This window comes from Grus americana, chromosome 11, assembly GCF_028858705.1.
Source record: "Grus americana isolate bGruAme1 chromosome 11, bGruAme1.mat, whole genome shotgun sequence".
NCBI lineage: Eukaryota > Metazoa > Chordata > Aves > Gruiformes > Gruidae > Grus > Grus americana.
The window spans coordinates 18,460,335-18,475,145 of NC_072862.1; the positions used below are offsets into that span (position 1 = coordinate 18,460,335).

Sequence of the window (14,811 nt, forward strand, 5' to 3'; positions counted from 1 at the left end):
CAAGCAGCCACCTCCCAGCTTAACCTCTGAGAGAACATTGAAATTATTTCCTTGGAAAATAGGACTGATCCTCAAGTGGTGCTTCCAGGTATTGCTTAAACTATTTCCATCCTCACAACGTTAAGCAACATTTTAAATCCTCCTGCTATGAAGCAACATAAAGGAAAGATGGCATCCATTATTCATGTTTTCTGAGCGCAACCCGGTGTTAAAAAACCCTTTGTAGCTTACCATATACCAGGGATTTCAAACTATTTACATGAGGGGGGAGGCATGTGCTTCCGAGAAGCACAGAAAGAGGACATTAAAACACTTGGCATTTGCACAAATTGCAAATACTGAGTTTCCAAGATGGCAAGTCTACTGAGGACAATCGTTCCTACACATTGTTCTGGTAGTATCTGATGTTGTTACTACAGCAACAGCACGTACAGCCTTGCACAACCTCTGGACAGCCAGTGGGTGTACCCTGATACACTCTCGTCTTCCTTGGAAGGAGATACAGCAGCAAGTCCACTGCTGGATCAGCTACCTGGAATCCCTGATACAACCCAGGAAAATCAAGGATTGATAAATTTGTCATATTTGAAAGAGAAGGAAAAGAAAAACATACTTGCATCCACTCGGATGTTTGTGCCTCTTAAACCTACATAAAAACAATCTCTACTAAGCAGTCTGAAAGTGTTTCTATCACTTTAAAGCTCTCTATTCCTTTCCAGTCACATAAGCACATTAGAAAAACCTTCCCAATTCTGAATTTGGGTTTGCTGTTACGACTAAGAGTACAGTTAAAGGAGCACAAGGAAAGGATTAGCAATTTTAAATAAAACAGACAATCCTTCTCTAGGCTGAAAGGCTTATGAATTATGCTCACTTACAGCTAGTTTTATATTAGATATTTTAACATTTATGATGTATACGTATCCTTTGTCCTTTCATTCAGCTAGAATGCCATGAATCCTCCTTGTTTACAACAGCTAGATCTGGGCTGCTAAATATAAAAAACAGCAAAACAAGGGCAGCTGCCTTCTCAGAGTGGAACTGAAATACTTAATGCTATCTTTAAAACCCAGCACTATCAACTGACTTCAGCCATAGAGTTTCTCAGGACAGCCACTTTAAAGAAAAATATCTTTAAAACCTTATTACGTGCATTAGGACAGTTGTCTGATGAGCTAGAAAAGAAGAAAAATATTGACACTAAAGACTACATAGGATTTGCATGTGATCCAAATGCATGAAGTAAAACAAATGAACTTAAAAAAAAAAAGCATGAAGGCTTTGGGATGAAGCTACCTATCAGGTGGCAGCGTTTTAAAAGACAAGAGATAAAGAGAACGTAGGAAGCACCATCTGGGGTCTGGAGCTTGAAATACTGAATGACTCCTGATGGAGAAACCAAAGAGAAAAAGGGGAGGAGAAAGACAGCCGCTGGACTGGGTGACAAACCGTCAGGGGTATCGAGTGCGTCTCTGAGTCATCAGCACATAATAGAAGTTGAAGCCATGTGAATGCCTGAAATAGGGCACGGGGAGACAAGAGCAAGACAAGGTCAAACTGCAGGAGGAGGAGGAGGAAACGTGGGATGGGGAGGGGGGAAGAGTATCACTAAAGAAAAAAAAAGATGTTAGAAGAAGCAGTGACTGTGCAGAGAAGTCACGGAGGACAAGGGTCTTCAAACATTTCAGTGACATACAACATGTAAATCAACAGAAGCACCCAAAATGGACTCGGCACAGGAGGGGCGGAGATGATACAACCTCACGTTGTAAGAGGGACTAAGACTTGGCTGACAGCTAGAACAAACAAAAAAATGAGAGGGTAAGAGTTAAAGGTCCAAGACAGTGTAGTACTCCAGCATATATTACTGTGTGGGATAAGTAGGTCATTAAGGAAAAAGCCAATGGCAACGGAAGCAAGAGCAAACGAGTTAATGGGGCCTTAAGTCCTCTACATGCACCTACAGTTATGCTTGGTTTCACACGTGTTCCATAGGTAACGGAGACAGAAAAGCAGGTTTTTGAAAGTAAAGAATAATCCCTCTGGAAAGCCAGCATGGAAAACTGACAACTGACACAAGGAAGAAAAAACCTCACAGCATATGCGATGCCAGCTGCCTTTGGAAATATTCTTAAGCTTTAAGAAAAAGGAGTGTGCTCATCCAAATAAAAATATAAGCAAACTAGAGCAAAGCTTCTCAGAAGCTATTGATGACAGAATTTATAATAAAAGCAAAATTAATCTTAATTTGGCAAACTGCAATGCTGTTACGCAGTCTAAAACCTAGCACTGAAGGGGAAAAAAAATACAGGCCAGACATACGGAGATCCAAATCACTGGTGAATCTAAGTCTTTGTAGCCTCCAGGGCGGATTTGTCATTTTCTGTGTATTTTGCAAGTACAACTAGATGGCTTATCAGCTTCCTGAGACTAACAGGATCAATATGTAGATGAGGCAGCTTAATAAGGATAATAAAATTACAACAGCCAAAATAATCTAATTTATGGAGTGCAGACAGGGTAAACAACACAAATGCTACAAGAAAAAGCTCTTGCAAGGGGAAACATTTACCAAGTGAGAGTTGCCAGCATGATATTAGCAAAGAAACCTTCTATATTAAAAAAAAAAAAAAACCAAAACTCTTGAATTCTCTTTATATTCCTTAACATAACTTTGTTTCAGCACAAGTCTCCCTAGAGAAAATAAATTATAAAAAATGATTCAGGTGTACAGCAGGCTGTACTCCATCACATACAGCATGTGAGAGCCTTTGGCACCAGAATGTGTAAATACACATTCAAACACTTAAAAATAAATATAAATTGAAAGCAAAACATAAAGGGATATAAAAACAGAAAACAAACAGAATCAAAAGCAAATAAGCACACCAGCCCTCGTACACTCGCCACCTCCAGTGAAACGCCAGCTGCCCAGGCTTGCTGGCTGCAGCACGGTGGGTTGGTCCGTGTCCTCTTTGGGTCTCCTCCTCACCACCAAGGACATCTGAAGTCATTGACTGATTTGAACTTTATTTGACCCAGGACAATGCCTCAAAAACATTAGTTTCCTACATTTTAGTGTAAACCAGCTACCAAGAGAGAAGAGCTGCCCTGCCAGTGCTCCCACTACACAAAACGCTTCCACCTGTCCCCTCGGACACGAGATTGACACCAGATGAGCCCAAGTCCTTGGAAGAAAAAGCAATTGCAACCCCAAGACATAAATCCACAGGAGACATCGCTTCCAGAACCGCCTGAATTTTAAGCTCCCGTATTCTAATCCCCAAACAAAGCATTTCTCAGGAAAAGAAAAAAAAAAAGGCAGCTAGATTGATCTCCTACCAAAAATGAGTCATGACTTCAGCTGTAACAGAAATGCTTGTTTCCTCCATGGCAAGGGCTGTCCTGCTGCTTTTTCCCCCCCCTCCTCCTTCACCCCATCAGTCTGCCTCTCACAAGCCATCTGAAATTTTTTAATTGCAAGAGGTCATGAACCTCTCAAATCTCCCCATTGTTTTGGGGACGCCAGTTTCACATTGGTGGTAGAAAAACTACAAAGCTCTTCTATTTTTTTCCCCTCCTTTAATGCAGAAGGTGAATGTAGCCGAGCTCCATGCTTAAGAATATGCACAGGGTTCCCGTGAACAACAAATGTTGCTCGTTATTAACCAACAACAATTAGATTTCTAAAGATATATGATCATAAAAGAAAACTTAAAAGGAAGAAAAAACCAGCCCTAAATCCAAATATCATTGTGGCAGTGATAATTGGTCAGAAGCAGGTTCAGATGCATTAAAACAACTCATGTTTGTTGTGCTCCTTGATTAGTTTATGTCAAAAGGGGCATGTAATATCATATGGAAGCTTTTAATTATAAATAAATGACCACAAATATTTTGTCCCTTGCATCATTTGATTTAAAGTACTCACTGGCAAAATGTATATAATCCAGTCACAAGGATTTCTTGCTGCTTAAGGAAACCTTCCCATTTATGCACATACGCAGAACCAAATCAAACCTCTGCAGTTTCACTAACCCAACTAACAAAATACATTGCTGTCTGCAGATGGAGAAACCATTCACGTGTGAATCCATTTCAAAAGATGCAACACCACAAGTGGCTTTTCCGAGTGAGGCAGAAATAGCACGTCTAAGTCACTTTGAGGTATCACTACCAACCCCACAACAGATTTGTGGCTGGCAGGGGCATGTTGTAACTCTAGTTTAGACGAGAACAGCTGCCAGGGAGCCTGGACCACGCAACTCTCCCAGCAGCCTGGAGATTCCCGGTGCCAAGGCATAACACGCATGAAGCCAGCTCCTAGACCATGACACAAAGACTTGACACTATGCAGAAAGAGGAAAAAAAAATCATATTTGGAAAAAGAATTATTCGAGAACAAGTTAGGTGGTCAACTTTAGAGTGAAAAAGGGAGATAAGAACTTAAACCCCATTCTGATTTACCCTCTGCTACCTTTTTCTGCTTGTGCACGGCCCGTAAACAAGATAGTAATTTACTGAATCATCTGGAAACTAATGCCACACAGTCATTTCAGATATCTAAGTAACCAGTTGTGCTGAAATTATACCGACACATACAAATTTAAAGCTGTAACAGGCACATTATTTCCACAAGGGCACTCATGACAAATCCATCCCATTTTATTAATAAAACATGACAAAACATCCCTTTTATCCATCACATGGATAAAAGTCAGTTGCAATTAGGAGATTCATCATTTGCATTCAGGACCTACCATGGCAGCCACACACTTAAAGACTTCAGGATTAATTCCTGTGCGTTGCTTCAGATCCTTAAACATTACATCCAGAAAAGTCGTTCCCCCCCCCATTCACCGGCTTCTCAAGTGAGAGATGAGTTTGTTTAACATAATCAAAACGCAACCTCAAAGGCACTTACAAACTGTACTGCACGGGTAAATTTAAACACATTTCATGCAAAACCACAAATATCACTCCTCTTTGCACAGACACAAATTCACAGCCCCGCCACACTACAGCGATTTCACTTAAAACAGCCGCATTGCACACAGCACCACCCAACAGCTACAGAGTCAGTGCTTCACCTGGATATACGTTAAGTACCTCTGGAGACTGGCATTCATAATTAGCGTGCGATTACAATATTTAGGGCCAGGTTCTGGCAGGCACCCAAGAACAAGCCTGGTTATTAGCCAATCTGGCCCTGCATGGTATCCTGTTGGAGTCAGCCAGGCCAGCACTCCCCTCTGCAGAACCAAATCACACCTGAAATAAATCCACCACCTCTGAAAATAACAACCTGTGTGAAGCAGCATGGGACTCTTTCCCATAGCCTCCCTTTGGGTGCCTGATAAAAATTGAGTAAAACCAGGAATCAACCTAATTTTAGCCGTTGGAGAGCCCAGCTAGACAGACTAGTGAGTTTGGAGTTCATTATTCTCTTTTACTCCCTTATACAATTTAATTACTGAACCTCTTACACTCTCAGAGACCACAAGTCAAGTGCTATGTCTGTGACAAAAGGTTAACAGACTAATTATTTGACTTAAAATGGGAAAAAAAGCTTCTGGGGAAAAACAGAGCATACCCAAGGAACCCAGCACTTCTCAGACCCATGGCTGGTGCTTCCTCAGTTGTATTTTGAGAATTTTTACCCTTTTTACTATATTCGCCTTGTGACCCTTCCCAAGAACCTGCCCCAGCCAGGGTGTGGGGACACAAGCTTACACTATATTCAGTAAATTCAATAAATTAAAGAAAAAGAAAAAAACCACAACCAAAAAACCCCCCAAAACCAACCATACAGAGCAATAAGGTGACATTACTCCACCAGGTCATTTCCTTCAGAAGAAGCCTGAAACGCTCCCCAAATGTATGATGTTTTCCAGCATTTAAAGTCTAATGTTTACATTCATCTCAAAGAAAAAAATCTGTGGACATTCTGTGCACAGTTTAAGCCCCAAGGAAACCATGCAACTTCAGTGAGCAATTTAGTACACATCTGTAGTGCTTCATCAGCAATTATGTATCATCCACAAGTTGGATTTACCAAATCTCTTACTCATAAGAGCAGAAGGAACACTGACGCAATCAAATTGAGAAAAATACTGGTGTAACCAAGATGATTTTTTTTTTTTTAAACTAGATGGATGATACCTAAGAAAACATGAAGTGCTAAAAGCACTGACAACATCCTACTACTGGTAAGGGTTATATTTATAATTCAGGACATTTTGTTATGAAAAACTACTACGAGACCCTTCCTTCCAATGACCTCAAAAAAGTTCTGAGACAAAATCCTCCCCAAAACGCTCTCAGCTTTGGGCCCTCGTCCTGCATAACTATCCCTACACGAATGCTCTCATTAGATGATGCACTGATTTAAGAGGACCGGGACCTTATGTAAATGGCTGTTATTGCTTTTAATTGCAGCCATAATTATGGGAGTGCCTCGCAACTGAGTAAGGCCGCATTAAGCAAACTTACTGGAAACTTTGCAAACTGCTCCACAACATATTGGACGAGCACCTGGAGTCCCACAACCAGTATTTATTCAGCCCCATCTTCAGCTCTCTGCAGAGCACTACAAAATCAATTGACTCTACACAGGATCACTCCAAGTCATACCTGGCTTAGCATGGTTTTGCCCCACGTTAACTAGTTTCGCTTCGACACTTAGCAATATAAAATGTTTAATTCAGAATTAATGTTTTTAAAGATGTAAAAACCTTAGAGCCTGCAAATTTCTTCAACATTAATGTATTTTTTCCCTCCCCGCACGAGCACCACGGGAGCCACGCAGGAGCTGCCACACTGAGCCAGGCTACGAGGTGTTGAGAACACGGAGCAAGAGCTGTATCCATTTCGGCAGCTCCCCTGGCACAGCCAGCACATCGCTGCTCATTGAGGACACCAACGCAAGCGGCGCACGAGTGACCTGAGGAACAACGAAGGGGTTTCAGTTCAGCCAGAGGTAAGCGTGGCTCATCGCTGCATTTCAACAGCTGAACTGAGGTGCCCTTAGACCACGAGGTTTGGAAACCACCGGCCTTGCTGACATCCATTTCCACACCCTGGGATGGAGTCAGGCACAGAAGAAGCAGGCAGCTGCCTACTCTAATGCAGGCAGAAGCAAAGCGATGGCTGTAAACAAGAGCAATCCTCTGAGTCACCGGGCAGGAGCCATGGCCGCTCTACACCCAGTGACACCCAATTTTCTATGGCACCAGGCAGCTCAGGGTGCCAGGCCGAGGCTCCCCTGTCCCGCTAGCAGACCTGCGCACAACACCACTCTGCTTCTGCCTCCATCTCTGCTTCCCCGTCCGTGCCCCGCGGCTGCGGGAGAGCCCGGGAAGGCGCCAGGCTTATCTTCCAGCCTATGTAATACAATTTTCCTTGGAAAGGGGGGGGGGGGGGAACAACACCCAAACATACCCAAGACTACGTTCAAAAGCCTCGGTGCACTTGTGTCACAGCTGTCATCCTGCATTACAGAAAGTGCCAAACCAACACGCCAGGCCCCTCAACGCTCAGGGAGGGTCAGCCCTTTCTGAGCAAGGGCTCTGACAAGCCAGCAGCCAAATCTCGCAGGGCAAGACAAAAAGATGCAGATTACGTGGTTTTATGGTGCTGCCATCAGGAATAGAGAAGAACAACTAACCGGTTGGATTAGCATTTGCCAAAACACTGATTTTACAGCCTTCCTCAGCCAATGAAAAGCATCAACACTTGGAGGAGCACAGTGTAAATACACGTTCCCACAGAATGTTAAAAAAAAAAAAAAATCCCTCACAGCAATTTCCAAAAATAACTCAGAAAGCAAACAGCCACGGGTACACTACAATTCCCTCTTTCCACGGCACGTCCCCCAAACCTTCCTCTGCCTTGGGCTGTTCCCAGCAGAAACCGTGATTCCCACTTCCCACCTCCCGAGCCTTTGAGCTGCCGGCAGGTCACCCTTACTCCTTGCTGGAGCTGGAAGGGAAAATTCAGACCGAGACGTCCCAGAAAACACGACCTTTCCCCTCCAGCCTTGCCCCGACGCACCCCGACACGCGTGGGACTCTCCGGCGCAGGGAGATGCCCCGTGGGCACCCCCAGCTTTGCAGCCCGGGGTGGGAAGGGAAGGGGAGGGGAGGGAAGGGGAGGCAAGGCAAGAAGCGCCCCGGAGGGCACACAGCCCCAGCCGGGCAGCCCCGCTCCGGGCGGGGAGGCCGCGGGAGGCCCCGGCAGCCGGGGCTCCTACCTCGGCAGCGCCGGCCCTGAGGGCAGCCGCGGCAGCGACGGCAGCCCCACATCTGCGGCGGCGCCTCGGCTCCGGCGGACGACGGCCCGGCCCGGCTCGGCGGTACGCGGCCGCGGGGAGCCCGCCGGCAACCGCTCGACGCGGCGGGTCCTGACCGCGGCACCCCGCGGAGCTGCCCGCGGGTGTGCGCGCCCCGCGTGGGGCGGAGCGGAGCGGCGGAGACCGGCCCCGGGCAGCCCCCGCCCCGCCGGGCAGCGCCGCTCCCGCCCGTGCCAGCAGCAGCAGCAGCTCCAGCAGCTCCTCCGGGGCGGACCCGAGCACGGAGCCGTGCAGAACAGCTCAGCTCAGCTCACCTCCGCTCGGCCCCGCACCGGAGCTCAGCAGCTCGGCCAGCCCCTCCGCAGGGCAGCGCGGGCACCGGCGGCTCCGGAGGTGAAGCAGCTGCCGGGGCGGGCCCTGCCGCCCTTCCCTCGGTAGCACCGCTGCTAGCTCCCTCCGGGCACTCCGGTCATTCGTTCGCCTTCTACTCAGGGTTTAATGTTTGTTTGTTTAAAAATAAGCCAATTTTTTTTTAAATAAATAATTTAACAGAGAGGAAGGTGGAGCAACTGTAGCCATTTTGCAGCCTGGTAGCAGATAGGGATCAACAATCTCTGGAGAAAAGGGTGTTTTATCAGCAACGAGCGTTTAGCCAAGCTGGGGAGCAGCTGCTCCCTGGAGTGGACAAGCAGGAGCCGCAGGTGACCCCAGCACAGCCCCAGCGGCCCAGGCAGCAATGTACCCCGCCAATGTCCCCGGGCAAGGTAAGGAAAGGAAAGAAGTTAGAGCTGAAATCCCCCCTTCAGTGAGCCGAGGGGGGCCCAGCTGAAGCAAATCAGGGCAATTACAGCCTGTAAGCGCACTCAGCACAGCCACCCACCTGCTTTGTGCTGGAGCTTTTCCCTGCCCTTGCAGTCCCTGAGGACAATTCGGCTGCTCAAGCTCGGTGACAACAATCTTCTAGTTCCTCACGCAGTTCTCATGGTGATATTTAAGTGTGTGTATTACCTCGTTCAAGTGGGAACTGATTATTTTTGTGGCTGGGCTTCATTAACTGCTTTGTAATTTTATTAGGCTGCCCATTTGAGGTCGGTACAAAATAAATGGGGAGGTATGAAAGCTTTGGAGTTATGTTATCTCATCATACTGTAATCATGTCCTGGACTGGGGGTAAGGAGCTGGAGAGGCAGCCCTGTGCTGAGGAGAGAGTTGTTATCTGTCTTTCAGAGCATTTGGCCTGCAGAGATAGGCAAGCAAGTTTTGGGAGGGGAAAACACCACTGTTAATGAAAGAGGGGCCAAAGAGAAATGTAGGAAGCTTAAAAACTGCTAAATAGTGAAAAAACAGAGTATTTTCCCTTTAAGATGAAAACAGTTGATGTAAGCAACTGAATTAAGATTTTTGTTTGTTTGGTTTTGCTTCAAATTCACATGCGCATTTTCTTTACCTTGGCAGGATGTCTTCTCATCTACCTACACATCTTCATTCTGCTTCCCAGGCTCTCTCCAAGTGATACTGAGTCTAAGTTTGCTGTTTGGGCAGCAGGTTTCAGACCCCCACAGGTAACATAAGCGCTGTAACCATGCTGGCTTTACCTGGGGATCATCTGATGCTTTAAACCTTTAGTTAACAAAGTACAGCTTCTTAAATGTTAATCACTTGCAGAAATTAAGCTCTGTGAAAGAAAGGTGGGGGGCTTTTGTAAGCAGGGAGTATTGCATGCTTATCTCCAGATGATGATGCCTCCTGTAATGAGGAAACTCGACAGTTGAGGTCAATACACTGCTCGGTATCACTTCCTTGAAGTGTGGGTATGGTGACTCAGGATGAGGGTTGAGTTACTCTGGGCTGAGAGACCAAACCCCTACCACTCCTCCACTCCTAGGCTATATCAAAAGAAAGCAGTAACCCATGTAGAAACCCCTCTGGAAATCTGATGGGGTTTTTTTTTTGGTTGGTTTGTTTGTTTGTTTGTTTTGGTGGTGGGTTTTTTTTTTTTTAGGAGCTGCAGGTGAGCAGGGGAGAAAAAACTTTCATTGTTGCTGTAAAGTTAAGGATCAAGTTTTTCTTCTTTTGGGGAACCATCAAAGTAAGATCCAGCTCCTTGTGCATCCCCTGGAGAGCTGAACAGCTTCTTGAGGTGCCGTAGTACAAGTGTTTGGCTCTATGGAGATGAAAGTTGTCTATTGTGTCCACCTTCTGGACAATACATAATCCTTCTTAGCTCTCTGTGATTTCATCTAAAGTATTACTACTTCATTTGCTTTATCTTCTTCTTAAGAAGCTCAAGTGATTTTACATAACTGTGGCTATCTCTGCATTAGCAAGCTGTGCTGCCCACTGTTAACAGTGTGAAGAAAGGGGATTGATTTGGTGTGTGCACACAGCCAACATGTCACCAGGGCTGTTTTGGAGCAGAGTGTTTATCACTGGCATAGCTCAAAACTTGATTTAAGTCACCCTATTTTTGGTATATGACTCCTTCCAGCTTGGAGCGAGGGCCACTTGCTGGAGTCTCTTGACTCTTGAGAGTTTCTCTGTAAGAAATGTCCTACAGTTGTGAGCCCTTGGGATGGGGGAAAGGGCCTCGGTCTCGTCTGCTCTCTCCTTGAAATATCTTACACTCACTGCTTCTGGGCTTAGTGAAACCTTATGCCTGTGTTCCCTTTAAAAACAAAAAAAACCAAACAACAACAAGCCAACTCTAAAAGAGAGGTTTTTTGCAGCTGGCATGAGCAGCAGGTAGTGGTGGAGCTCAGAGCGCTGGGCACTGCAGCAGTTCATCCTTCTGTCCTTGGCCTTAAAAATGAAGAAACCCCACCAAAACCACACCGTTGCAACGAGTCCTTAATGTTGGTAAAAGAATTCCAAGTGACCCATCTCTCCCTTCCAGCCACTGAGAAGTAGCTGAGTAACAGCCAGAAACTTCATCTCCTCCATCAGCAGAAGACAAGGTCCTGAGTACCAGTTGCGAAGGCAGCCTGTAATCTGTCATGGGCTGATGGACAGAGCCTCGCTGCAGATCAAACAAGGCTCTCGTGTTTTCTTTTGGTGGTTTTTATCTTCTGCTTAACCATGTTTATCCTCCTCCACAGCTTTTCCTCAAGGTGGGAAGGCAAACCTTAGCCCTCGGGTCCCCGCGTCACTCTTCCCATTGTCTGCTGGCGATCAGACTTGTCCCTTCTTGTCCCAGGCGGTTTGGCATTGTGCAGCCGGCTGCGCTCCCAGAAAAGCTGTACTGCAGGATACTGGGTTTGCAGAAGACTTAAGCATTCTTAAAAGCAAAACACATTAAATAGCTGATAAACCAGTACAGGTACTAATAGCAAGAATTGCTAGAAATCTTAGGGTTTGCTCAAGATCTGTGCAGCCAACCATTGATGAGGTGGTTGAGTTTTTGCCCAAGTTAGGGAGGTGTGGTTAACTAGGCAAGCAGAACTGAGAACAGATTCATGGGTAAAAAAATATCTGATAATTTATTTGCATTTAGGAGGACTCAGCAGGAGAGAAGAGTTTAAGATAAGTACTCACAAAATTTCTGCCTGAGATATTTGGTCCCAGCTTGTGCTCAGATAGACTGAGCAAGCAGGGTCATCCATTTGGAAAATGTTGGACTTCATCTTGTGCCCTTCTCAAAAATAGTTAAATTGGAAACACTTCCACACTTATGAACCTGCGAAAATTTTTTGCTCTAAATGTGCTTTTGTGGCTTCCAAGACCTATTGCCTGGCATGTGTTTCTACCCTGAGACTAAAGGAAAGGCCACAAAAATACAGTTTGCCTTCAGCTTCTTGGCAAGGGAAAGCATCTGATCAGGCTTATCAGAACATCTTTGCTGCGACAAGCCTCTACTGTCTGGGGACACTGATGCTATTAACTGTTATTTTCACAGGTTAACTTTCTCCTGCTTTAGTGTGAGCCAATATTTTTTTTATCCTGGGATGACAATAACTTAAAGAAGGGTAAATCAATGAGGGTTTTGTAACTATTATAGCTGGGTTGTGGTCAAGTTCCTCTGTTTCATTGCAAGGTTTAAGCTGTTGGGTCCTTTGTTAAATCTCTTGGGAACTGGGCAGATGCAGGACTGTATGGCATTCAGTTGAGCCAGGTAACACAACTATTTTTCTTTTTCTTAAAGATATTTCGCAATCTTTACCCAGATAAATTATACGTGTGCAGGAGAAGAATAACAGGCTGAAGCATCAGTTGGTGAACTGGCAAGCAAAAAATGAATATGATTATTCATGTAATGACGCTGTACCTAATTTTTCCTTTCTCTAAGCTATTTTATCTGTCTAGACGATAAGATCTTAAAAAGCAAGGTGGACTCTTTTCCTGAAGCATAAGAACGCGTTAAGGTACCCCGAGATGGGAGACTTCATATATTTGGGGAGCCTTATCTTGGTGAGTGGGAATTCTCATCTCAAGTCTGGTCAGACCCCAAGAGCTTGCCTGGCCTTTCTCAGGCTCTTTGAAACGGGGGGAATCTTGTTATGTGCATTGCTGGAGTGTTTGTCTGGCTATTTTTGTACTGCTTGTTTTCTGTATGTGCAGCTGTAGTCAAGTGCTGCTTCTCGATCCTGGACAACTGAGATTTTCCATAACCTTTGACTAAGCAGAAAAAGTATCTTTTGTTACCACTCCCTTTCACAACAGGCAGCGCCTAAGAAGATTATATAAATGTTATAATAAGCACATTTTTGGCAAATTGCTTGCAATGATGTTGCACTTTTTTCCACTAGTGTCTGTGTAGTAGAAGAAATAAATGGCACACTCGGATCATGACAGAGATGAATACTCTGATGTATGTTCCTTCTCTTTCACTTGGGGATTCCTCATCAATTAACTGCCTTGTTATTTTAACTCTTACATTGATTTATCTAGCAAGAACCCAGACTGAGGCATTCTAAAGATAAGATCCCCTTATTCTGTGTTATCGGTAGGTATTTCTGTATAAACCTGCATATGTAGAAATAGTTTCTTCTTGCTTAGAAAAGAAAGGTAAGGCTTACATTGGTAGCTAACAGAAAACTAGCACTCGTATTATGCCTTCTAGCCATAACTGAAGAGGAGAAGGTTTCATGGCTCTTCTGACCAACATCCTGAAGAGTAGCTGTAGTAGATTTTGGTGGTGGTTCTTCCTGGGCTTACCTGGTTTCATACACTGATGGGGAGAATGCAGCTCTTCAAATTAATTCATTCAATTTGAATGTAATTACCAATTCAACAAATTCTGTAAGCAGATTGTCAAAGCAAACTGAACAAGTGTTAATACATGAAATGAAAAGCCTCACAGGTATTTTTCAATGTGAATAACTGCAGCACGGATCTCTGACAGGAAATCTGCCCCATCTAACTAATTTTGAGAGGGTGGCAGAGATGCAGGGGGAAAGGAGTAGCTTGTTTTAGGGAGGCTTTTCTGTGCTAGGCCAGTGAATATGAAGAGTCACCTGTGCCCCAAGGGCTGGTTTATGCAGTCAGGGAGAGCAGGCTGGTTTCAGATGACCATACTCAAAGGTCACCACCTCCACTATTTTGTAAAAGGAGAATAAGGTTAAATACAGACCACCCCTTTTCCCAGCTGCCTTGAAGACAAGGAAGCAAACACGTGTGCCTCTGGCACTGTGTATGTTCTGCTGGTGCTTTGCACAACACACCCTGCCCAGAGCATGTAGGATATTTGTGTTCCAGCATCCGCTGGAGTTCTGCATCGTGCACCGTGACTGTATGTGATGTATTCTGGCAAAAGTCAGTCTTCCAACGACACTGGACCTGCTCTGCTGGATGCTGCAAGTTATCTGTGTCCTCTTACTCTCTTTACAGATTTGTTGTTATGGTGAGAAAAGCGCTGAGCCTCAACTATTGAACTCCCTGTTATCTCAGCTGATATCTGCTGTGTGCAGGTATCAGTCGGTGTGTATAAAAAGAAACAAGATAATAAAGAATATATGCTTTGTGCTGAGGGCAGGTTCAGTCTCAAAGGTTGTTGGGTTTTGTTTGGGGTTTTTTTTTTTCTTCCACTTAAATTCCAGATTGGTTTGGTTTTGCTGAAAATAACCCCAGACTCTGCCCAACAGCACAGAGGATTACAGCTATTTAGGTCTTAATTGGGAATTACGACCAGTAATCTGTCAAATCAAATTTTTCCTCCTGAGGAGAGTTACAATTCATGCAAAATGTTTTGCTGTAATATTCAGTGTTTGCTTTAAGTCTTCATCAGCAGATTGGAGCAGTGTTTGGAGCACTGTATGCTTTTATGCTTAACGTGTCATTGGAGGAATTAGTTTGCAAGGTGCTTTACACAGCGCAAGCAAACGGCTTCACTCGAGTCAGTTCACAAGGCCTTACTCTGACCCGCCTCAGGCTGTCAGTAACACTCCTGCTGACTTACTAATGCCAGCACAGAACACTGATTAGCCTGTTTTTAAAATCCCGGGGTGGAAAATAACTAGGAGAGGAGTGACTGCCAAATCAGAGCAGCAGAGATGCTGCAAATAGCACGAGTGTTCTGCCTCTGCCGG

At 44.9% G+C, this 14,811-nt stretch overlaps 1 protein-coding gene across 2 annotated transcripts in view; it reads right to left on the bottom strand.

The window, feature by feature from the left end:
• The window catches only part of LOC129211582 (6-phosphofructo-2-kinase/fructose-2,6-bisphosphatase 4), a 52,750-nt gene extending 44,186 nt beyond the window's left edge, over positions 1–8,564 (bottom strand). For both annotated transcript variants that reach the window (XM_054838879.1, XM_054838878.1), the window contains exon 1: positions 8,252–8,564. In XM_054838879.1, the coding sequence (XP_054694854.1) occupies positions 8,252–8,303 (52 nt within the window). In that variant the 5' untranslated portion in view covers positions 8,304–8,564. The remainder of the gene's footprint in view (positions 1–8,251) is intronic.
• Positions 8,565–14,811: the final 6,247 nt, after the last annotated feature.